Source organism: Maylandia zebra, linkage group LG19, assembly GCF_041146795.1.
Source record: "Maylandia zebra isolate NMK-2024a linkage group LG19, Mzebra_GT3a, whole genome shotgun sequence".
Classification (NCBI taxonomy): Eukaryota; Metazoa; Chordata; class Actinopteri; order Cichliformes; family Cichlidae; genus Maylandia; species Maylandia zebra.
The window spans coordinates 3,464,362-3,489,504 of NC_135185.1; the positions used below are offsets into that span (position 1 = coordinate 3,464,362).

Consider the following 25,143-nt stretch of genomic DNA (forward strand, 5'->3'; position numbering starts at 1 on the left):
CTGGGCAAATAGGTTTTGCAGCCGTTTGAGCTAAGATTTTAAAATTATTCACATAATGAAAACCTATACTTTGTCTCGGGCGAGTTTCCCATTCAAATGCATGTAACAGTGAGAAACGCATTGTCCTGGCGAAAGAAAGCATTTTCGTACAACTTCATATAAATCGCTCTAACTTTTGATAGAAGACTCAGACACACATGTTTATGGCTTTATCTTATAGAACTCAATATCCCCGTGCTGGGCAAATAGGTTTTGCAGCCGTTTGAGCTAAGATTTTAAAATTATTCACATAATGAAAACCTATACTTTGTCTCGGGCGAGTTTCCCATTCAAATGCATGTAACAGTGAGAAACACACTGTCTTGGCGAAAGAAAGCGTTTTTGAACAACTTCATATAAATCGCTGTCACTTTTAATAGAAGACTCAGACACACATGTTTATGGCTTTATCTTATAGAACTCAATATCCCCGTGCTGGGCAAACAGGTCTTTGCAGCCGTTTGAGCTAAGATTTTAAAATTATTCACATAATGAAAACCTATACTTTGTTTCAGGCGAGTTTCCCATTCAAATGCATGTAACAGTGAGAAACGCATTGTCCTGGCGAAAGAAAGCATTTTCGTACAACTTCATATAAATCGCTCTAACTTTTGATAGAAGACTCAGAAATACATGTTCATGGCTTTATCTTATAGAACTCAATATCCCCGTGCTGGGCAAACAGGTCTTTGCAGCCGTTTGAGCTAAGATTTTAAAATTATTCACATAATGAAAACCTATACTTTGTTTCAGGCGAGTTTCCCATTCAAATGCATGTAACAGTGAGAAACGCATTGTCCTGGCGAAAGAAAGCATTTTCGTACAACTTCATATAAATCGCTCTAACTTTTGATAGAAGACTCAGAAATACATGTTCATGGCTTTATCTTATAGAACTCAATATCCCCGTAGGGCCCTGGTGTAATGTGGATGGCCTCATCCAGAAGCACAGGCCCTGTGTAAAAGCAGCAGGATATATATTTTAGTTCTGCTGAGCCAAATAAGACAGGTCAGGGTGAAGAAGTGACAGCCAAAGAAAAGCTTACCACAAAACGGAAAAGTTATGACAAATCAGACTATAAGGCAAAAAGAAAGTGCAGCTTTATCGTTTCATGGACAAAATAATTTCTGTGGCTGCAATATGACAAGCTAAATAACCAGGGCTGCACATAAGTGGTCCGCAGGTGCGCACTCGCTGTCAAAATAAAAAACGCGCACAAGATAAGAAGTTGCAACGCGTGTTTGCGTACATAGGATTTTCTGGAGAAGGACAGACATTTGTTTAGAACTCTTGAAGAAGCTCCTTTAAGCAATTACTTTGGTGTTCCTCCACCTCCAAAGAAATGTCAGAAGGAGTCCAAACCACAAAAGAAGCACGTATTATCGGAAAAGTGGTTGCAGGAGGTGAGCTGGCTTCAAACAAATGATGAACGCACAGAGATGTGGTTCAGAATGTGCCGTGAAAATCCCACTCTAGCGGACAAAAACAGTGCTTTTTATATGGACGCAAACGCGTGTTGCAACTTCTTATCTTTTATTTTGACAGCGAATGCACACATACGGACCACTTATGTGCACCCGTGTAAATAACATAATGTTCTGCCGGGTGTGTCGTTGGTTTTGCCTCGATTTCCGAGTCGACAAGCGCCTTTGTTATTGGGACCAGTCATTTTAAGAAAGGTCCCCGTTAGAACCCATAAGAAATGCATTATTGCTCAGTCTGCACTATCTTTCCCAGAACAAACACCAATTGCAAATAACATACTAAAAATAAACCTGAAAAATCTGCTTAGAACAGCGTACTATGTTGCAAAGAGTGAACTACCACAGGCACAATTTAGCAGTCTTTGCAAACTTCAAAAACCCGTGACTTCAGTGGAAAATTCAAATTCAGGATCTGACACAGACCAATTCATGTTCTACAGTTCTTACAAGTTCATAGAAATTTCTGTTTAATTAGAACCAAGTATTTGAGTTGATGATTGAAATTTTTATACAATGTTGTAATTTGTGTTTCAACAATTTTTTGATTAATGTTTTGTTTCTGTTACAATATTATACTTTAATGTATAATGTTGTAACAGAAACAAAACAGGAAACAAAACATCAATCAAAAAATTGCGCTCTTTTTTATTCGGGCTACTTAAATTTATTTTGGGCTACCAAAAACTGAAGAGTCCCTGCCCGAAGGGCTACCAGGGACTTTGAAATTTTGCGAGCCCTGCATTGGGTAATATGTCACACTGAATACACATTGAACACAACCGCATGAAAGATGAAGAAAAACAATTCACTTAGATATGAAACAATGCAGTAGCCCCACCTACTGGCAATTGTTCCAACTGTTTTTTAGAATAGAAAACCATAAAAGTAACAATTTTCTATTTTATTTAGATTTCCAAAGGCTTGTCAGATTTGGCACATGATAAAAAGTGATGCAAAACTGCACAGCACTTGCAAAATGTATTTTATTCTAAATAAAATAAAAGAATCAAAAACTTATCTTCTTGTAAAATATCAAAATTCATTCTTCAAAAAAATGAAAAGAAAACAGTTTTGAGAATGGACTTTTTATAATGGAAAACATAGTTCTTTTGAAGAAATAAATATAATAAACTGGCAAAAATTAAAATGCACTATTTATTTAACATAACTTCAAACTGAAGCTTCAATGAAGCTTTGAGAGCACAGCACTGCAATCTTGTAACACAAGTACTAATAATTCAATCATAAACACACTCTCAAACCTCTTGAATCTGCCCCATTTTAGTTTTTATACAGTTTATGATAATTAAATATCAGCATGTATGTTAATTAATTAGTTTTGTTCTTGCACTTGTGTATCTCTTTGGATCATACTGACTTGTTTTTTGTTTTGCTTTTCCCTCTGATTTTTATGCCCATTACAAAAATCCAAATGTTTCCTTATTTCATTTTTCTGATCATGTCTTCCAAAGACATGGTCTTGACCATACTGAAGAAATGCCCTATGCCCTAACAAAACAACTAAAAGCTCTCATGGGAGGAAAACTATTAAGCAAGACTAAGACATTGAAAACCAACTGAATGGATTCAATTTAATTGTGTTTTCCTTTTAAATTCAAGTGCTTTATTGTTCAGACCGATAAAAGATGGGATGGAGTCATTGTGAGCAGCAGTTTTTCTGTAGGTGAAGAGGCATTGTGACAGAGATGAAGGTCGACACTGCTTTTGTTAGGCACCCTGGGAATTGTCTTAGCAGGTTTGCTCTTTGGCCTTTAATGCCTTCAGTTTTTCCAGAAATTCGGATTCTGCGCCATCCTCCTCTGAAAGTTTTCATACCACTTGAGGATGCAACTGGAAGGAATAAAAGTCTCTGTGGGGTTTGGCAGCATCTGGGCCTGCGACACAGCAAAGGAAGAGGCGAAGTTGTACAGACTGTCCAACATCTTTTGGGTGAACTGCAGGAAGGTGTCCACGGTGGACACGGCGGCGCTGGACACCGGGATCTGCTGAGCCAGCTGCTCCAGAGCCTCCACTGACACGCCGACCTGAGCAACGGAGGGAGACGCAGAAGAGGTCATAATACCGAAGGGGTGCGCCCCGCCCTCCCCAGCCTTCAGCCCAGAGATCTTGAAGATGGCACTTGGCTTATCGTTGGTGATGAAGCCGAGTAGCTGCCACACGGGACCGCCACTCGCCGGATCAGGGAAAGAGAAGTATACGGCACCGCCCATGCCGGCAGGGAATGGCACGGTACCTAGCATAAATACCACCACATGGTTCACATTCTCGTAGTCCGACAGGTTAAAGAGGAACTTGTCCGGGGCAAGTTGCACCGCGTCTGTCTGCACCAACCTCCCTGCGACCAAACAGCCGAACATCACTGCTGACAGTTAGTAAACAGCCTATAGCTTCGGCTTAGCCTGCACCAGGTTAGAGTCAGTACTGCAGCTCCCGCCGTCTAACAACCGGAGTTACTGAGACACTCAATTACACACAGAAAAGTGTTGGACAGCAAACATGAGCGTAGCTTCCCAAGGTTACCAGAAACTTCTTCTACAGTTATACTAGCCCTGCCCTCTTGTGGCGTCTTCTTCTTCTTCATGTGACGGTGGCAAACTCGACGCCTGGGCGCCACCGACTGGTTTGGAATAATTACTTCATTAGCCTAAACACTAAATACACCCAATAAAAGTGAATTTGTTCTTCTTCTTTTACAGGACGAAGCTAGGATCAAACATTTAGGGGTCAGAGGCGCCATACATGATGTCATGTGTACAGTGTGTGCAATTAATATTATTGGAATAAGCAGCTTGCAAACATTTTCAATTATTTTTCCTTTACAAACCCAAATTCAGCTGGGGCACATGCAAATGTTTCTTTCAAAAGCAATCAATTAGTTGGATGACCTATTGTAGTGTCTAAGAATGATTCAAAATGAATAATCGCAATCAGTATAATACACCAGTTTCAAACTGAGCACCTTAGTTATCAAACATGAGGCAAAGCCTCAATCATGTTGTCCACAATTTTCCAAAATAATTTAAATTTGTATTTGTATTTGCAGCAAAGCAGACAACAACATTTTTTCAGCCTCTCAACCATATAAATGAATAATAACTTTATTTGTATAGCACTTTCAAAGTTAAAAAATGCTACATAGTTTGAATAAAAGCCATGCATTGAAGATAACCGGCGTGTTCAACAATATGGATATATAAACAGACACATATGGTCAGACATGACAGCGACTCTGTTGCATTCTGACAGAAGTACACCGCTTGCTATAACTCTCGTGTGGCTCACCTGTCACCCTGCTAGACCCTTTCATGTATGCCTATTAAGTTACAGACCCCTAGGCACAAATGTTTGATGTGGTCTAGCCAACTTGTTTTGATGATCAGACAAATCATACACAATAGTTTGAAATAGAGAGAGTGTGCCTTGCTTTAAAAAAAAAAGGAATCATAACTGTATAATTTGTGTAAAATATCTAAAGTATCTTATATTGAATGGAAAACTAAACTGTCAGAGCTTTTCATGTTGTTTTGTGTGTTTGTTTTGTTTTTCACAATGAATATACTGTTTATATGGTTTTTATACACATTCATAAACATACACACTTGTTGTTGTCTTCTTCCAACAACTCCTGCAGCTCCTGAAAGTACCACAGTCATGCAAATTACTTTGGATGTCATCACAATGAATGTGTTTGTTTGTTTGTTTGTTTTCCTTTCATGCCTGTTTCACTTACTTTGGAAGTATCCACCAGTTAGCTGACTTTAAGAAATACCACTAGCCTTAGTAGTGTAGGAAAGAAAAGGGCAGGTAGACTACTGTATTCCACCAATTCAATTGTAATTATAAAAAAAACACATTTGTCTGTCTTTTGATAATATATGGTTTCAAGATCTCAGTATTTGAGAAAATACTATTGTGGTCTTTTTTTTTCACTTGCCTCTTGAATGGTCCCACAACTGTACATGGGCCCCTGAAACCGTTCTTCTCTAAGTTTCAGCCTAGTTTTGGGGACAACCAAAAGCAGCTGGTCAACTGATATAAGGGCATATAAGACTGAAGTACGAAAGGTAAGAAAGGTATGGAGAACCAAGACTGTTTAGGGATTTATAAGCCAACATTAGGACTTTTAAATTAATTCTGTGATAAACAGGAAGCCAATGAAGAGAGGACATGAGAGAACTTCAGCTCAGCTCGGATGCATAGATTGCATAGGTCTTAACTAGATCACACAGGAAAAGCAGATAAGGCCATTTTAGTGCACAACATCAGGATTCTTTTTATTTCTTTTTTTTTTTCTGAAAAAATACTGATTTTACATATGTCCACAGTATTTTTAGAAACCAGAACTTTAGACTTTTTGTTGAATTTTCTCTATTATTATTGCTTATTTCTTTTTTCTATCTTTTTCTCTCATCTTTCTCCAGCAAATATTATATATTGATTCCACCAATTTTATTTTTATTGACTGAGTGCATACCAGCAGCACATGAGCTAAAGTGGATCAAGTACTCTCTGATTTAGTACTTGCCCAACCTGCTATGAGGCAGGTTGAGAGGCTAAGGAGAGAAACATTAGTGAAAGGTGATATGTGCTACCCTGCATCTTAACCAAAGTGCACCGGGAGATGCATATGCATATTCTGCATATTCTATGATCTTTTAGACAGAAGATACAAAAGCTAAATTGGCTTTATGAGCACTGCATGTATACTTATAAAGGTAGGCTAAAGCTTTCGTAGTTGTCTGTAAAGATTGTTGTACTATTCTTTTCTCTGCATATAACCAGAGGTGGTAGAAGTAGAAGTACCGCTACTACACTAAAAAAAAAAGGGATTGGCCAGCTCTTGGATTTATGTAAGCATCTTGCTGGTATTTAACACAAGTGCCTCATGCTTTAAAGTTAAGTGTAACTATATAGAAACTACATAATATGCAGAGCGGGTAGATTAAATTGTTCATATCATGTTCGAGTAAAGTAAGTCAATAAAATAGCAATGTTAAATCCTGCGACACCGCACGGGATTTCAGTCTCGCGCGCTTTTGATCGTGGTTTGAGGAAGGCATCCATCTCAGTCAAGTCGAGCAGCCGCCTCTACTTTTTTTGGTATACCAAAAAAAGTAAATGGGTGGTTGTTTCATTAAAAAAGTCTACCTTGTAATTTGAACACATAAATGTCTTGGTTCTATCTTGAATTAAATCACGTAGGATCTGTATGAAATTCAACAACTTAATTTGTTCTTGTAGAGATGACATTATACAATCTACTGTAGTGTTTAGTTGCTGGACTCATGAAATTAACAAGATCACATGAGATTTCAAACTGCAGAAAAATCACTGGAGTTATAAGAGGCAGACAACTACACACACACCACGTGTATGTTATTGCTTTTTATTATGGGGTAACCTGTCAAGGACAAAAATGTAAAGAAAATTCTGCATCAAGACTTGAAATCTTTAACCTTTAACGTTAACTAGTAATGACTTCATGAACTTCTTCACAAATAACATTTTTATCATTAGAGAAAAAATTACCAGTAATCATCCCACAGATGTAATATTATCTACAGCTACTCTTAGTACCATTGATGTTAAGTTAGACTCTTTTTCTCCAATTGATCTTTCTGAGTTAACTTCAATAATTACTTCCTCCAAACCATCAACGTGTCTTTTAGACCCCATTCCTACAAAACTGCTCAAAGAAGTCCTGCCATTAATTAATTCTTCGATCTTAAATATGATCAACCTATCTCTAATAATCGGCTATGTACCACAGGCCTTCAAGCTGGCTGTAGTTAAACCTTTACTCAAAAAGCCATCTCTAGACCCAGCAGTCTTAGCTAATTATAGGCCAATCTCCAACCTTCCTTTCATATCAAACATCCTTGAAAGAGTAGTTGTCAAACAGCTAACAGATCATCTGCAGAGGAATGGTTTATTTGAAGAGTTTCAGTCAGGTTTCAGAGCTCATCACAGCACAGAAACAGCTTTAGTGAAGGTTACAAATGATCTTCTTATGGCCTCTGACAGTGGACTCATCTCTGTGCTTGTCCTGCTAGACCTTAGTGCAGCATTCGATACTGTCGACCATAATATCCTATTAGAGCGATTAGAACATGCTGTAGGTATTACAGGTACTGCACTGCAGTGGTTTGTATCATATCTATCTAATAGACTCCAATTTGTGCATGTAAATGGGAAGTCCTCTTCACACACTGAGGTTAATTATGGAGTTCCACAAGGTTCAGTGCTAGGACCAATTCTGTTTACATTATACATGCTTCCCTTAGGCAGCATCATTAGAAGACATAGCATACATTTTCACTGCTATGCTGATGACACCCAGCTCTATCTATCCATGAAGCCAGATAACACACACCAATTAGTTAAACTGCAGGAATGTCTTAAAGACATAAAGACCTGGATGGCCGCTAACTTTCTGCTTCTTAATTCAGATCAAACTGGGGTTATTGTACTCGGCCCTGACAAGCTTAGAAATATGATATCTAACCAGATTCTTACTCTGGATGGCATTACCTTGGCCTCCAGTAACGCTGTGAGGAACCTTGGAGTCATTTTTGACCAGGACATGTCCTTCAACGCACATATTAAACAAATATGTAAGACTGCGTTCTTCCATTTGTGCAACATCTCTAAAATTAGAAATATCCTGTCTCAGAGTGACGCTGAAAAACTAGTTCATGCATTTATTACTTCCAGGCTGGACTACTGTAATTCATTATTATCAGGATGTCCAAAAAACTCACTGAAAAGCCTTCAGCTAATCCAAAATGCTGCAGCAAGAGTGCTGACAGGGACTAGAAAGAGAGAGCATATTTCTCCTGTTTTGGCTTCCCTTCATTGGCTTCCTGTTAAATCCAGAATTGAATTCAAAATCCTGCTCCTCACATACAAGGTCTTAAATAATCAGGCCCCATCTTATCTTAATGACCTTGTAGTACCATATCACCCTATTAGAGCACTTCGCTCTCGCTCTGCAGGCCTACTTGTTGTTCCTAGAGTATTTAAAAGTAGAATGGGAGGGAGAGCCTTCCGTTTTCAGGCCCCTCTTCTGTGGAACCAGCTTCCAGTTTGGATTCGGGAGACAGACACTATCTCTACTTTCAAGATTAGGCTTAAAACTTTCCTTTTTGCTAAAGCGTATAGTTAGGGCTGGAGCAGGTGACCCTGAATCCTCCCTTAGTTATGCTGCAATAGACATAGGCTGCCGGGGGATTCCCATGATGCATTGAGTTTTTCCTTTCCAGTCACCTTTCTCGCTCACTATGTATTAACAGACCTCTCTGCATTGAATCATATCTGTTATTAATCTCTGTCTCTCTTCCACAGCATGTCTTTTATCCTGTCTTCCTTCTCTCACCCCAACCGGTCGCAGCAGATGGCCGCCCCTCCCTGAGCCTGGTTCTGCCGGAGGTTTCTTCCTGTTAAAAGGGAGTTTTTCCTTCCCACTGTCGCCAAAGTGCTTGCTCATAGGGGGTCATATGATTGTTGGGTTTTTCTCTGTATCTATGAAGCGCCTTGAGGCGACTTTTGTTGTGATTTGGCGCTATATAAATAAAATTGAATTGAATTGAATTGAAATCATAGCTTTCCTATTTTTGATGGTTAGTGCTGTTGCCTCACAGTAAGAAGGTCCTGGGGTTCAAATCCACAATCTGCTGCAAATGGTTGTTTGTGTCTATGTGATAGACTGGTGAGCTGTCCAGGGTGTACCCTGGCTTCAATGTCCACTATTGAATCAAATAAATCCAACATGGCTGAGGCTGGAATAAAATGTATCCATCAAATGGTACTCTTTATTAAGGAAAGGATGAATTTACTCACAAAAGACCCCACCCCCTCTAATTGGTCCAATTGGTGCACAGTATTTTGAGAAACCAGAACTTCAGACTTTAAAAAAAAAAAAAAGTTCTGGCATGGTCTCTTTTATATGATACCTGATTCAGGTGAGCATCTGAATAGCCTAAGTCAGGGGTTATCAAACCAAAGGAGAAAATAAACATCCACATAAGCAAAGCTCAAACTGCAATAAAGCGCATGGAAGACGTTTTTTATATTTGGACCAAGTCCTATAAATAATTCAATAACATATATACTTCAATCACTTATATATAAATTAGGAACACCATAACCAAAGCTCCCTAACCTGGCACACTAGTTTACTCGCGGCGCTCATAAACTTTGAGCTCCTTTTATTCTTTTGCTCCATATACAGCGAAGGACGCAACCAGGAAAAGGTGAATACTGCTAACACTCTTCTCTTAAATACATGTACAAAGAGTTTAGATTTACAAAACAAATAATAAATTTTGAACAGCTCTAACTCGGGTTCTTTTTCCTCACACACGTAGGATGGCCAGTCCTCCTCATCTTCCTCAAACAGTCACTTAAATACTATATCAAACCTGATAAACCTAATAAAGAATCACTAACCCACAAATGTAATTCTGTTTTATGTAGTTTTTAAAAATACCAATCCCTCAAATGAATAAAAATACAGGTAAGTGAAATGGATCTGCTATACAGATGTTTTTGCTGTTGTAGTAGAATTGTCTTGGTTATTCCAGCAATAGGTGTGTGCTACACAAACCTATCACTATTATAGTGAATGATCTGCTGTCATGTTCCTCCAGTCCTCTCCAGTGCTCCGTTTGTTTGTGTTTCTCTCTCTTCTCCTCACTCCTCTCTGTAAGGGCGCCACTCCATTCCGGGTCCCCGCCCTTGGCCAACACACCTGGTTGCAATCGTTTGAGTCTTGCCTGATTGATTGTAACAACAACCTTAATGAAAGTATATGAATCTAGATAATGAATCAAGATAATGTTAAAACACATATGAAACAATGAAGCCTTCATTCAGTTTAATTTAACCAGCCCATAGTTATCCTTCTTGTAAACTTAGGCTGCTGAACAGGGTTCTGCTTGAGATCATTTCCTCTTCAAATGGAATTCGTCCTCCCCACTGTCACCAAGAGCTTGTTTATAGTGTTTTGTTGAATAAATAGAATTCTCTCTCTGATATTATAAGGTCATTACTTGTATTATAAAGCATGAGATGACCGTTAATGTCAAATTTAGGTCACATTTAATTATACATTTAATTGTAACTGTTAAAGGTCCGAGGCATTCGGATAGTTGGTAGTCTGTGCCTCATTTTAGTAACATTTACCAGTATTTAAAATTAACAGCCAGGAAGGCTGCTTCCCCACAGTTTGGCAATGGAAATCTAAAACGGTGAGTTAGAATACAGAGTGAGTTTCAGAAACATAAGAAGGTATGAAGGTAAGAAGGTTCAAACTGATTTTGGATTTTATATAAAGGTAAGAGTATTTTCAAATCCCTACTGTAGGATATTGTACAGGATATTGTGGCTCTGCCAAAAATGGACTGATGCGTGTGTGGTTTTTTGTTTTGTTTTGTTTGTTTTGTTTTTTGCTGAGAGAAGTTCGGGAGACAATTTAGCAGTTTACACTATTTTGTAATCAGGCAGTTAAAGATTCGTTAAAGACACAGGTGTCAATGTCAGGCAGTCTGCACACAGAGAAGTGAAGTACAGTTCAAAATTCAAAATATATATTAGACACATGAAAACAGGAAATAATTGTGACTGGCTATTGATGGGGAGATGCCGTGGTTATATTTTAATTTGAAAAAACAAAAGCCGGAAGAGTAACAGGATATTTCCGTTCCTTTGAGTTGTCGCCGACTCAGGTCTGCGGCAGACGGAGCAGCGGTGAGAATGCAGAGATCTTGAACACAACTGAAGTAAATTTTTCCCTTTTGCTTTTGTGGACTGTCATTTTCTTATAAGGACTAACGTGTTGTAGCCGGAACGACCAGGTAAATGATCACCTTCATTTTTTCCTCCAGTTTTTGTGCAAACTTTTGCCCATTCGCTAGCCAACCCAGGCTAGCAGCCTGTTACCTGTAAGCCTCTGCTTAATGTAGCTGTTAAAGCTAAATGACGACACTGTTTAATAGATGTTTAAGTGGAGAGAAAGAAATGTTTTTCGGCTCATATTGTTAGCTTACTTTGGTACATGTGGTTGACTTCAGTGGCATGTTGTCTTTGGAAATAGAGGAGAGAGTATGTGACTTTCAGGAGATTAAAAGTGTCAGATACTTCGTAATCCCTCTAAGAATCCTCACTGAAGCTGTTGGGTTTAATCAGTGAGTCTATCTTCATTTCGAATTCATGGTCCATGTAAACAGAAAGATCGCAGAATAGAATACAATAGAACAAGTTGGGGAGTTTTGCCAAACCAGACTGTGTTGCTACAGCTGCACATTAGAATTCTAACCAGAATACCTTTTAAACCTCTTCAACAAAAGGTTCCTTTAAACCTTTCCTGAAGTAGACAGTGATGGCAGCACCACTCCCTCAAAAGAGATTTGTAATTCCTTATTTATTATTTTAACACCTTACTCATTACAGTTTTCTCTATTACCGTAATTACCCTGGCAGTTTTGATATATTTAGGATTGGAAATGAAGTTCAGGCACCAAGGTTAAAGAGCAGCAGAACAGCAGCTGAAATTCATGGTTTTATTTCTTGCCTGGCACTCTTGGAGAAGTGTGATGTCTCTGTGGGGTGTGGTTGCAGGTGCAGTCAGTGCTGCTTGTCTCCTTTACTACTAAGATGTGGGGTGTATGTCATGTAAGATAGACTATCACTGTGTTCTGGTGTATTGGAAACCAAACGTCTTAGTTTTTGTGAATGAAACAATGAGCATGAAGCTGCTGACACCCAATTTATTTCTGAATGTTCGGCAGCTCAGTTCTGTCCTCATGATGTCCTGACAAATTCTGGTGTTAGAATTCCGAATAGTAGGTCCTGTCTATGTTTTCACTTTGATTCAGACTGGGGCTGCTCAGCAGGGACATGGTCTGCTCTTTTCTGTGGGACAGTAGTTATTTTTAGAGTCTTCCTGCACTTCAGTGAACACTGTGTGTGTTAACGAAGAAGACCAAGTTGTGCTGTTCAATAATTTATGAGCTGCTCTCTCTTCTTCTGCATCTTTCTCCTCCTTTTCCAGTTTAATCTACTCTGTTAGGGACAAAGGCTGAATAGCTTAGTCTAAAAAGCACTTAGTGGAGCTCAGAGGTGCTTTAGCAGTGGAGAGAGGCTTGAAATAAGATGTAACAAGATGCAGAAAAAAATAGGTATTGATAAAATATATTCCACATATGCACTACAGGCTCACAGTATGAGATACTTTTATGAGAACTTTTGATATTTGAGGGTGTGTGGACTGGAGCCAGATCTACACTCAACAAAAATATAAACGCAACACCTTTGTTACTGCTCCCATTCCCCATGGGATGGACGTAGAGACCTAAAATTCATTCCAGATACACAATATAACCATCCCTCCCAAACAGTGGTCACAAATCAGTCCAAATGTGTGGTAGTGGGCACATCTGCTATATTGAGATAATCCATCCCACCTCACAGGTGTGCCACATCAGGATGCTGATCTGACATCATGAGTAGTGCACAGGTGTACCTCAGACTGCCCACAACAAAAGGCCACCCTGGAATGTGCAGTTTTGTCTCACAGCAAAATGCCACAGATGCCACAAGCAATGAGGGAGCGTGCAATTAGCATGCTGACAGCAGGAATGTCAACCAGATCTGTCGCCCGTGCATTGAATGTTCATTTCTCAACCATAAGCCGTCTCCACAGGCGTTTCAGAGAATATGGCAGCACATCCAACCGGCCTCACAACCGCAGACCTCGTGTAACCACACCAGCCCAGGACCTCCACATCCAGCAGGTTCACCTCCAAGATTGTCTGAGACCAGCCACCCAGACAGCTGCTGGAACAATTGGTTTGCACAACCAAACAATTTCTGCACAAACTGTCAGAAACCATCTCAGGGACGCTCAACTGCATGCCCGTCGTCCTCATCGGGGTCTTGACCTGACTCCAGCTCGTCGCCGTAACAGACTTGTGTGGGCAAATGCTCACATTCGATGGCGTCTGGCACGTTGGAGAGGTGTGCGCTTCACGGATGAATCATGGTTCACATTGTTCAGGGCAGATGGCAGCTGAGAATGTCCCAGTTCTTGCATGGCCAGCATACTCACCGGACATGTCACCCATTGAGCATGTTCGGGATGTGCTTGACCGGCGTATACGACAGCGTGTACCAGTTCCCACGAATATCCAACAACCTCGCACAGCCATTGAAGTGGAGTGGACCAACATTCCACAGGCCACAATTGACAATCTGATAGACTCCATGCGACGATGTGTTGCACTGCATGAGGCAAATGGTGGTCACACCAGATACTGACCGGTTCTGGGTCCCCAGACCCCCAATAGCGCAAAAAACTGCACATTCCAGGGTGGCCTTTTGTTGTGGGCAGTCTGAGGTACACCTGTGCACTACTCATGATGTCAGATCAGCATCCTGATGTGGCACACCTGTGAGGTGGGATGGATTATCTCAATATAGCAGATGTGCCCACTACCACACATTTGGACTGATTTGTGACCACTGTTTGGGAGGGATGGTTATATTGTGTATCTGGAATGAATTTTAGGTCTCTACGTCCATCCCATGGGGAATGGGAGCAGTAACAAAGGTGTTGCGTTTATATTTTTGTTGAGTGTATATAGAGGCACTCAAAGAGGAGGTATCCATGTTGCTCTGATTTATTTTATTTTTGAAGATCCAGACTTGGGAACAGTGGGTTTATAGCAGTGTGACCATCTGTAAGTGTATTTAAAAATAGAAAAATCCTTCGGTAAACTGTCAGTGAAAACCGTAGTTCGGCTTAGGGCTGTGCGATATGACCAGAATCTCATATCCCGATATAAGAATTCTATCGTCCAGATAACGATATAAATGGTAAATGGTCTGTATTTGTATAGCGCTTTACATATCACAAAAATGTAACATTTTCTGTAAATTCTGTGACTCTCGGGCAGCTTGAGTTGCATGAAGTGTTTCCAGCTGGGCATCGTGTACCTGGAGTCGAGTGTTTTAACCGATGCATGAAACGATACATTTTTAGACATAAGTTATAACTAGGGGTGGGTTTTTATAATCGATTCATCGATTAAAATCGATTCTGGCTTGGATAACGTAAAATCGATTCATTAAAATCCTGAATCGATTTTTTAATATAAATTTATTTTGTCCGAAATGCCAGAATCTCTGGTGACATCTCACAAAATTTCAAGAACCACCAAACAGTAAATGAGAGCAGGTACAGGGATTCTTTACATAGACTTAAACACAGGGCGTGACCCGCGGATCAGAATCAGTTAGATGTCGCCTTTCTCACAGTCGGGGCTGAAAGTGAAAGCCGACAGCTCGCTGATCCGGGTCCGCGCTTTGTGTTCACGCCCTTTATGCGCTGATTCTAAGGCTGTTAGTTTGATCTCTCTCCAAACAATATTGACTGAACCAGCAGCAAAAGAAGATCCAAACGCTTCACATAAACATCGTCATGAATTCACTCTTTTACTGTTTTGCTTCCATTGCGATGCGCAGCTCTCTCTCTCTCCCTCTCTCCCTCTCCCTCTCTCTTTCTCTCTCTCTCTCGAACAGTTTTGCTTTCTTCATTATTCGCTTGCTTGTTACGCACAAGTTTACTGTTGCTTACAGCGCTGTCGGCCGCTGTTTTTTTCCCTTTTACATTCTTCCGAAAAGAAAACCTCATTTCTGCTGTTCAATACTGAACAAATTTAAACTTTTTAAAATTATTCAAAATGCAAAATGCTTAGCCGTGTCTCTAATAAAACCGCTGTAACGTCAGAGGTAATGTTCATTAATTAATGGTTTTCTTTCGTTTTTGATGTACTGCAGAATATTTTTTATAAAATCCCAGGCCAGGAAAATCACCTACATGTTTTTCTGTGTTTTATCTTCAGCTACTTTGACACAAAGGCATCTGCTGTGATGCTCACAGCTTGGATAAAGTCTTGTGAGTGTCAGCTTCCTTTTTATAGATACAAAAATATGTAAATGTACTGATCTGAATTATATTTCTGACTGTCAAAATTTCCCAGATTTAAATTGAATCGAATCGAATGGAATTAAATCGAATCGTGGATCGAATCGATTCGGGACCTTGTGAATCGGAATTGAATCGATTCTAGAAATCAGTGACGATACCCAGCCCTAGTTATAACGGCCGCCGTTTTCTTTGTGAGTATTTATTACACGGCGTGCTGCGGGGAAAAGCCTGTTCTAACGTTTGAGTCTAAGGTTTTGTTTTGTTTTTTAGCACCTGGCGTCTTTTTTTTTTTTTTTTTTTTTTTTTTTTACTTCTCATCCGTAAATAATCTGCTCTTTCACGTGATTCAGTTTATTTTGAAAAGTCTCAACGGGATCTTGAGCTTTATTGTGAAAGGTTTATGTGGAACATAAACAAGCAGACACGCGATGGTGTTACCGTAGTTGTTGCTAACCACAACGCATAAAAACAGGCGCTTGTCCGTCCTTAGTGTGGCTATATTAAATATAAGAGAAAGAGAGAACTTTAAGAAATTGATATAGCCACTACAGTGACCATCAAAACGGTGAAAAAATATTGCCGTAAACAGTTTATTTTGCGACACACAATCTGATATCGTCGTGTTGGTGTTGTTCCCAGATCGTCATACTAAAACATTTTGTTCCAGGATCAACATTGCAAGTGACCAATCAGAATGTTGTGACGTCATACTTTTGCGACTTCGGGAAAAACCGCCGTAAAACAAAAAACTGTACTTAAGCTGCAAGAAACCGCCTCTGTCCTCCGATCAACGGACCCTAACCCTAACTGTAACCCTTTAATAAACGGTAAGCAGAACTGATATTGTCCTTGCAACATCGGAATTTCATAATGCACGAATGGCTTGGTTCGTAAAAGAATAACGTCACAACAATGTGATTGGTCACTTTCAATGTTGAACCCGGAACTGGAAACAACACCAACACGACGATATCAGATCATCCATTTTGGCACACCACGAAACAAATGGTAGCGTAAAATGAAACGATAGACGTTTTTACATCGTCATCAGATATATATCATTATATTGAACAGCCCTAGTTCGGCTTAGGGATTTTCTTGGCAACTATGTTCTTAACCGACTAAACAAGGAAAAAAAATTAGGCTAACCATGACTAACAGTTTTATTTTTTTAAAGGCAGTCTAAAACTAAGAAACAATGAGATATCATGTTAAATTTGAGAACTACTTAAGGTCAAAAACTCATTAAACAAAGGCATTTGAAACCATTGGTCACATTCATCAACAATGCGTAACTGTGCGTCATCTCGCATCATGCATTATGAACATTGCATGTTATATTTTGGAATCACATTGGAGTCACTGTTTCCAACAAGTGCAATCATTCAATAGTTATCAGAGCTCAGCACTGCCCTCTGTCAAAGCTTTAATTTCTGATGTTATGCTTTAGATTTCTGTAAGGATAACTTGGAGAGATCTTAGCACAGATCAGAATTTACTCTGCCTGACAGAGGGATGTTGCCTGTACTATGAAGCACAATTTGGGGCTTAGTGAGGTAACTTTAAATTTAATCCTGGATTTTCAGTGTTTATAAGGTGGTTTGCTTTTTACCAGGTTATAACACCAGATCTAATTAGTCGAAAGCAAGTTACTGGTTACTTTCATTAACAACAACGATGGCAAAACCATCATGTGGCTCCGCCATCCGCTTGTTTATTTTCCACACAAACCTTTCACAATTAACCTCAAGATCCTGTTGAGACTTTTCAAAATAAACTGAAATGATATACATTATTCTTATTTCTCAGAAAACTGTACTATGCAAATTATGCCGCAAACTGTCCCCACCACACTCAAACACGGTAAACCTCTTCTACCACCTACGCAAGAATGATGTGAAAGAGCATGAGGAGAGTTTACAGCTGAGAAGCAAAAAAGAGCCTTCAGGTGCTCAAAATAAACCTTAAATGTTGGAACAGGCCTTTCTCTGCAGCACACCATGTAAAAAATACAAAGAAAATGGCGGTCATTACAACTTATATATCTAAAATTGTATAGCTTCATGCCTCTGTCAAGCGACACCCAGCTGAAAACACTTCACACAAGTCGAGTTGCCCGGGATTCACAGAATTTACAGAAAACGCACTATTTCTCGAAATATATTGCGATCGGGATATGAGATTGTGGTCATATTGCACAGCCCTATATATCACAAAATGGTGCATTTTCTGTAAATTCTGTGAATCTCGGGCAACTTGACTTATATGAAGTGTTTTCAGCTGGGTATTTTGTACCTGGAGTTGAGTGTTTTGACCAATGCATGAAACTATATATTTTTAGATATAAGTTGTAACGGCTGCCATTTTCTTTGTGAGTATTTATTACATGGCTTGCTGCGGGGAAAAGCCTATTCTATCATTTGAGTCTAAGGTTTTTTATTTTGACTCCTTTTTGCTTCTCATCCGTAAACTCTCTCCATACAGTTTCACATGATTCTTCTGTAGGTGGTAGAAAAGGTTTGTCGTGTTTGAGTCCATGGTGGGTACCGATTTCCTGCATAATTTACGTAGTACAGTTTTCTGGTCCATGTCAGACTTTTTATAACCAAACCATGTCCAAGCTACATAGGTAGCCACTCATTTAGGAATAAGGTCCTCGACTTGTTTTGTTTTTTTTAACAGGTCCTTTAACAATAGATGTTTTAATTTCGTCATCCGGCATATTTCATCATATCACGCAGCCCTGGCTTGCTTTGCAGTTTAGGGCACAGGGAGACCATAGTGTTCATTAGTTCTCCATCAGGATCCCAAAGGCAGCTGTTGGCTATTGGGAATCCTCTAGTTCCAATGTCAAGTTGATCTGTACGTCCATTTAAAAAAAAAAAAAAAAAAAAAACCCAACCACAATCTTAAATGGTGTATACAGCAAAATAATATATATAATAATATATATATATATAATAATATGTATATTTTATATAGAGCTGGGCGATATAAAATTTTTCATATCACGATATGTTTTTTTCATTTTAGGCGATAATGATATCTATCACGATATAAGCCAAATAACTATATTTGTAAGATTTAAATGTGCCGTTGCTCACAAGTAAAATGTGAAATAATCAGCAGCTTGTTTTGATTTAAATATTTATTTTCCAAAATAAGTTCAACAGGGTAGAAGTACTTAAGGAACATGAGACTTTTTCAGATAAATAAAGGCAAATATTGCAAACTACACAAAAGGCAGCCGCTAAAGCGTTTAAGTTTCAAAATAGAACAAACGAAACAGACGACTAAATTGTCAATTCCACTTAGAAACAAAATATTAATTCTAAAAATAAATCTTAGTTTGTTTTACAGAAGAACAGACAAAACTGACTAACTTTTGTCAATATCAAATAAACTGAGAACTAAAAGGAAATTCTCAATCTCTCCTTGTTATATAGCTTAGCTTTTCAAACAGTTTTAACAGTTACTTTAGTCTGACAAAAGCCGAATGACGAATCAGCGCTTCCAGTCAGAGATTGAGCATGCACCGCTTTATTGTATTTCCAGACTTGCTTTCGGCACAATTTACAGTGCGCTACTCTGTTTTTTGTCAGACTTGAAATAGCCGAAATACCTTCACACTACGGAACTTCTATGGCTCTTCCGTTCGACAATCTCTCCGGCATTGGAACCATCATCGGTTTTCTCTTCGGTAACCTTCGGTCACGCTGTCGGTTGATTTTTCTCTAGTCTGCACACTCATTTCCTCCATTACCCTGGGCGGCATGGCGGCTGGCTGCTTCCCAAACAAATACACATGTGCGGCTTGGCACGCACGTAACAAGTCACGTGACGTGACGCTGCGGCTGTGATTGGTTCGGCTCTGCGCTACTTAATTTGGATTGGCTGTTCAAGAGCCTATCGCAATAGTTTAATTTTTCTATCGAGAAAAAGTTATTTCGCAATACATATCGTTATCGTTCTATCGCCCAGCTCTAATTTTATATATATATATATATATATATACATTCATTTTTGGAAACTTAAAGAAATATGCTAGAAAATATTACTCTCATTGTTAACATCACCCACAGTATTCACCGAATGAGAATATTTGTTCCCAGTATCCACAGCTGGGGTCCTTGATTGGAGCAAAGTCTGAGCCAAATCTTGTGTGCCTTGGTGCTGTCTTTCTACTAACGCTAGATAAACTAAACTGCCTTTGTTTTTTGTTTTTTATCCTATGTCTCAAAGAATTTTGGAGGATGGCAGGTCATCCACACTGAGCACTTGGGAGAGCACAGGAAAAAGACAGAAGGTGAAAGAGGAGCACTACTGGTGTTGTGCGATGGAGCGTGCTCACAGCCTCCTCCTGGACGAGGAGGCATGTAATCAGGTGGGCAAACACCAGAAGGCCGAGTTCATCTTGGAATGGCTTAACCACCTAAAGAGGCTCCTCCCAGTCACTGACAGGGTAAGAGGTCATATGATCATGGAAAATAAAAAGGAATTAATTGTGTAACTCTGAGAGTGGTAATTCTATTAATGTTTGTTACCCATTAGGTCGATATCAGACAGAACCAGCGGTGTTTGGTTGACCAGCTGTGGGAAATTCTAATTAACTCTCCAAGCGGGCCTACCCGCTGGCTGTTGGCCCACTGCTTGGCTGTGCTCTATCGCTTAGGAGACCCCATCCCATCCAACTTAATGGTGGAGAGGTGTAACGACATAATACGCAGCAAAGATGACTCGCCGTCAGCCCTTCCAACCCGGTTGTAAGTCTGGATACATTTATGATCACGAGGGAAGAAAAAAAAACTTTTCCTCTTTTCCATCCCCTTAAAAATGTGGGTGCAGTACCCATTCAGGGAGCATGTGAGACAGTTGTTACGATTCGGTGTTGTCAGTGTTTTGTTTTAGGCGTGACGGTTATGTTTCCTGTTTTACTTTGAAGGTCTGTTGTATCTCAGTGTGTTCAGTTTACGCTTCCTTGTCTCGTCAGTTCTGATTTGCCCCAGCTGTGTTTCCCTCCTGTGGTCCATTCCCTGATTGCTCCCTCTATGTATTTAAGCCTTGTGTTTCAGTTTGTGATGGTCGCAATCTTCCCCCCCGGTTGTAAATAGTTTGGTGTTTTGATGTAAATAGCTGTCGATACTTTCGTTTTGGGATATTTTTGTGGAAAACCGTAGTAGTTGTTTTGTTTTTTTCCCCTTATTTTTATTGTTCCTGTGTTGCACGCCGGTTGCCTAGGCCGGGGTGTAACACAGTGTTAACTAGAAAGATTTGCATTTCCTGCGAAAATGCAGTGTGGATGCTTTAAAGCTGAAGCTGTATGCAAAAACTAGCTGAAAAAGCTGAAAAGTTGCAGAAATTGTAAAAACTTTGCAGAAGCAAAGGAACTTTGCTAAAATGGAATAACTTAGCAGAACTGCAATATCTTAGAGGAAACATAATACTTGGCAGAAATACAATAGCATAGCAGAACTTAGCAGAAATATTGTAACTTACCAGAAACATGATAACTTCTCAAAAATACAAGAATTTAGGAGAAATAGTATAAGATAACAGAAAGAATATATTTAGCCAAAAATACTTAAGCATTACAGAAACACTATGATTTAGAAAAATAGTACAACAGAGCAGAAATACTGTGATTTACCAGAGACACTGTGATGAACTATGAATATTGTAATTTTAAATCAATACTATGTTTTAGCACAAATACTATAATTTGACAGAAATACTATATTTAGCACAAATCTTATAAAATAGCAGAAATAGTATGATTTAGCACAATAGTAATAACTTAAACAGAAAAATTGGAAAAGCAAAATGGACAGCTGAAAAAATGCTGAACATGCTGAGGGTCCCTCAAATATACTTGTTAAATGAAAAAAATTGGCAAAAAAAAATATAACAGCCACACAATCACAAATATGGACACATATGGAAACACACATGCACAGAGAGAGACACACACAAGATCCAATTCAGTCAACCAGTCTAAATATATTGAATTTGAATCTTACAATGAGATCATCCCATAAAAAGGCTTCCTCTCTCTCTCGCTCTCTCTCTCTCGCTCTCTCTCTCTCACACACACACACACACACACACACACACACACACACACACACACACACACACACACACACACACAGAGAGAAGTAAGTTTCTAGCTCAGTCAAGCAGCCTTGGAGCTGCTGAATTTGAATCCACCAATCAGAGAGCCTGTGCACTTTTTCCCGCCAAAACAGGTGCATGCAGCACAGAGAGAGACAGGATTTTTGCAGTCTATTTCTCATAATGACGACTCCCCTCAAACAAATGACCATAATTTCCTAACTGTAGGGGCTAGAACGGTCATTCTTACACCGTTTTGTTCAGAAGAGATGGGGGAATCTTAAAGTGTTGACAATTTATCATTAAAATATGAATTATTAAAGATAATTGACTTCTAATGCACCATAACTGAGTAGAGCAAAGCAAAAACTGCCTTGACTTGCCCTCAAATAACGCTTTCTAATTCTAAATCTATTTGGAGTATCAATATCATTCTTTCACCGTAAGAGACAGCAGGCTTTGGTGAACAATCATGGAAATTTTCAGGTCTCTGTGGAATTCCATTAAAAAGATATGACGAGAGAAAAAAGTGGTTCATTTCCAGAGTTTGAAATCTGAAGAAATCTGAGCGAAGGACGAATTTCCTACCCTCAAACAAGTCTAACTCATTTCAGAACGGTAATAGGTGAGAAAATAATTCTTGAATTGTGAGCGTCAGGAGTGTCTGAAGATATACTGGGACAAGCCTTATGTCTTAACTTTGCTTCGTTGAGGAGATATGACGATTCGAATATGCCTCTCATTACAGAAATCAAGCGGTGATTTTGAACAAGCTCTCCATTGACTTTCTATGGAGAGTTTTGCGACTTTGTGTTGGTCTGAAGAGATTTGCCAAAATTCTATAAATCCCACAACAATGATAGTGACATTTTCGGAAACCCAGCAAAAATACCTACGTTTTGATGTATAATTTGTGGAAGTTGAGTGAAGATTGAGCAAGTAGCAAGAAGTTGTTCGGACATGAAGAGAAGACTGCAAAACCTTCAGTGGCAGACTGGAAGCCAAGTGCATAGCAACCATAACAACGCATGTATTTTGTGAAAAATCACAATTTTGCAACTGAAAACTTTAAGAGGCATAAAGGTAAAACGGTAAAAGATTTGAAAAAGCTGAATCATACCTGAATAGCCCAATAATTTGAGAACATTTTAAAGTTTGAATGGTTGTTCTACGTGAAAATATGAGGAAGTAGTTAAGTTTCAGAAACAAGCAAATTTTAGCAGAATTGCAGAAGTTTCCCATTCATTTCAATGGGACAAATTAAGCTTAATATTTTAAAAAGTATAATAGTGAAAAATACCAAAAGACATAGCAGGAATTAGCAGAAATAGCAGAATATTTTAAAATTTGAACGGTGAAAATCGGCTGAAAATTGTGGAAGTAGTTAAGTGCCAAAAAGTGTACGGAAGTCCCAAGAGGAACTCAATAGTGTGGATGCTTAAAGCATCCACACAAATAACAACAGTGTTATTTTTTTGAAAGCTTGAAATTTAAAGAATAAATCTCTATTCACTGATGTCACAATTGGAAATGTTATTGTGATGTGATTATTTGAATGAAAATGAAGCTGAAAACTTTTTAAGACTTAAAATATGTTTAGTTCAGTTTTCAAGCTAGTTTTTAAATGCAGTCTGTGGGCCGTTTACACTCTAAACATTGCTTGTTGATATTTGTTCACATTAAATGAGTCATTAAATGCTATCAAGCTTCTGAAAAGTAAGGTTCTGAAATTGAGTATGAATCGTACTATAATTAATATAATTGTAATATAATTTCCACTGATTTCCATTTTTTTTTCTGTCTGTGACGACAGTGGTCTCAGCTAATATATATGGCTCTTTCTTGCCCTCCTGTTTTTTTTTTTAAGATAAATATCATGCTGACATGTGTTAATATTCCACCACAAAATAGATGCTGTTACGAAATGCGAAATTCATGCTTGCTGATGTTTAGGGTTTGTTGAACACGCTCCCTGTCCCTATGCAGTTTTTCAAACCTTGGCTCCTCTAGTCTGCATGTTGACGTATCCTTAGGCAGGATGTTTGAACATTGAGCTGCAATTACATCCACTTAAGTGTGAGTGCGTGAAGGTTAAAAAGCCCCTTGGCATACAGTAGAAAAAAGTGTTTGCATGAATGTGTGTGTGTGGGTGAATAAGACGTGTCAATAAGTAAGTGCTTTCAGAGTAGAAAAGCACAATATACAGGGAGTGCAGAATTATTAGGCAAGTTGTATTTTTGAGGAATAATTTTATTATTGAACAACAACCATGTTCTCAATGAACCCAAAAACCTCATTAATATCAAAGCTGAATGTTTTTGGAAGTAGTTTTTAGTTTGTTGTTAGTTTTAGCTATTTTAGGGGGATATCTGTGTGTGCAGGTGACTATTACTGTGCATAATTATTAGGCAACTTAGCAAAAAACAAATATATACCCATTTCAATTATTTATTTTTACCAGTGACACCAATATAACATCTCCACATTCACAAATATACATTTCTGACATTCAAAAACAAAACAAAAACAAATCAGCGACCAATATAGCCACCTTTCTTTGCAAGGACGCTCAAAAGCCTGCCATCCATGGATTCTGTCAGTGTTTTGATCTGTTCACCATCAACATTGCGTGCAGCAGCAACCACAGCCTCCCAGACACTGTTCAGAGAGGTGTACTGTTTTCCCTCCTTGTAAATCTCACATTTGATGATGGACCACAGGTTCTCAATGGGGTTCAGATCAGGTGAACAAGGAGGCCATGTTTGTCTTCTTTTATACCCTCTCTTGCCAGCCACGCTGTGGAGTACTTGGACGCGTGTGATGGAGCATTGTCCTGCATGAAAATCATGTTTTTCTTGAAGGATGCAGACTTCTTCCTGTACCACTGCTTGAAGAAGGTATCTTCCAGAAACTGGCAGTAGGACTGGGAGTTGAGCTTGACTCCATCCTCAATCCGAAAAGGCCCCACAAGCTCATCTTTGATGATACCAGCCCAAACCAGTACTCCACATCCACCTTGCTGGCGTCTGAGTCGGACTGGAGCTCTCTGCCCTTTACCAATCCAGCCACGGGCCCATCCATCTGGCCCATCAAGACTCACTCTCATTTCATCAGTCCATAAAACCTTAGAAAAATCAGTCTTGAGATATTTCTTGGCCCAGTCTTGACGTTTCAGCTTGTGTGTCTTGTTCAGTGGTGGTCGTCTTTCAGCCTTTCTTACCTTGGCCATGTCTCTGAGTATTGCACACCTTGTGCTTTTGGGCACTCCAGTGATGTTGCAGCTCTGAAATATGGCCAAACTGGTGGCAAGTGGCATCTTGGCAGCTGCACGCTTGACTTTTCTCAGTTCATGGGCAGTTATTTGGCGCCTTGGTTTTTCCACACGCTTCTTGCGACCCTGTTGACAAAATAGAATGAAACGCTTGATTGTTCGATGATCACGCTTCAGAAGCTTTGCAATTTTGAGACTGCTGCATCCCTCTGCAAGATATCTCACTATT

General features: G+C 39.2%; 2 protein-coding genes across 4 annotated transcripts in view; one reads left to right on the forward strand and one right to left on the reverse strand.

The window, feature by feature from the left end:
* Window positions 1-2,410: 2,410 nt before the first annotated feature.
* hikeshi (heat shock protein nuclear import factor hikeshi) lies at window positions 2,411-4,125 on the reverse strand. Its single transcript, XM_076877619.1, has one exon. The coding sequence runs from the start codon at window positions 3,900-3,902 to the stop codon at window positions 3,306-3,308; it is 597 nt and encodes a 198-aa protein (XP_076733734.1). The 5' UTR covers window positions 3,903-4,125; the 3' UTR covers window positions 2,411-3,305.
* A 7,131-nt stretch (window positions 4,126-11,256) lies between these two features.
* heatr5a (HEAT repeat containing 5a) overlaps window positions 11,257-25,143 on the forward strand; it is a 50,889-nt gene continuing 37,002 nt past the window's right edge. For 2 of the 3 annotated variants that reach the window (XM_076877872.1, XM_024799886.2), the window contains exons 1-3: window positions 11,257-11,399; window positions 19,775-19,994; window positions 20,084-20,295. In XM_076877872.1, coding sequence (XP_076733987.1) covers window positions 19,869-19,994; window positions 20,084-20,295 — 338 coding nt within the window. In that variant the 5' untranslated portion in view covers window positions 11,257-11,399; window positions 19,775-19,868. Of the gene's footprint in view, window positions 11,400-15,446; window positions 15,500-19,774; window positions 19,995-20,083; window positions 20,296-25,143 lie in introns of all 3 variants that reach the window. The other variant, XM_076877873.1, reaches the window with a different exon arrangement.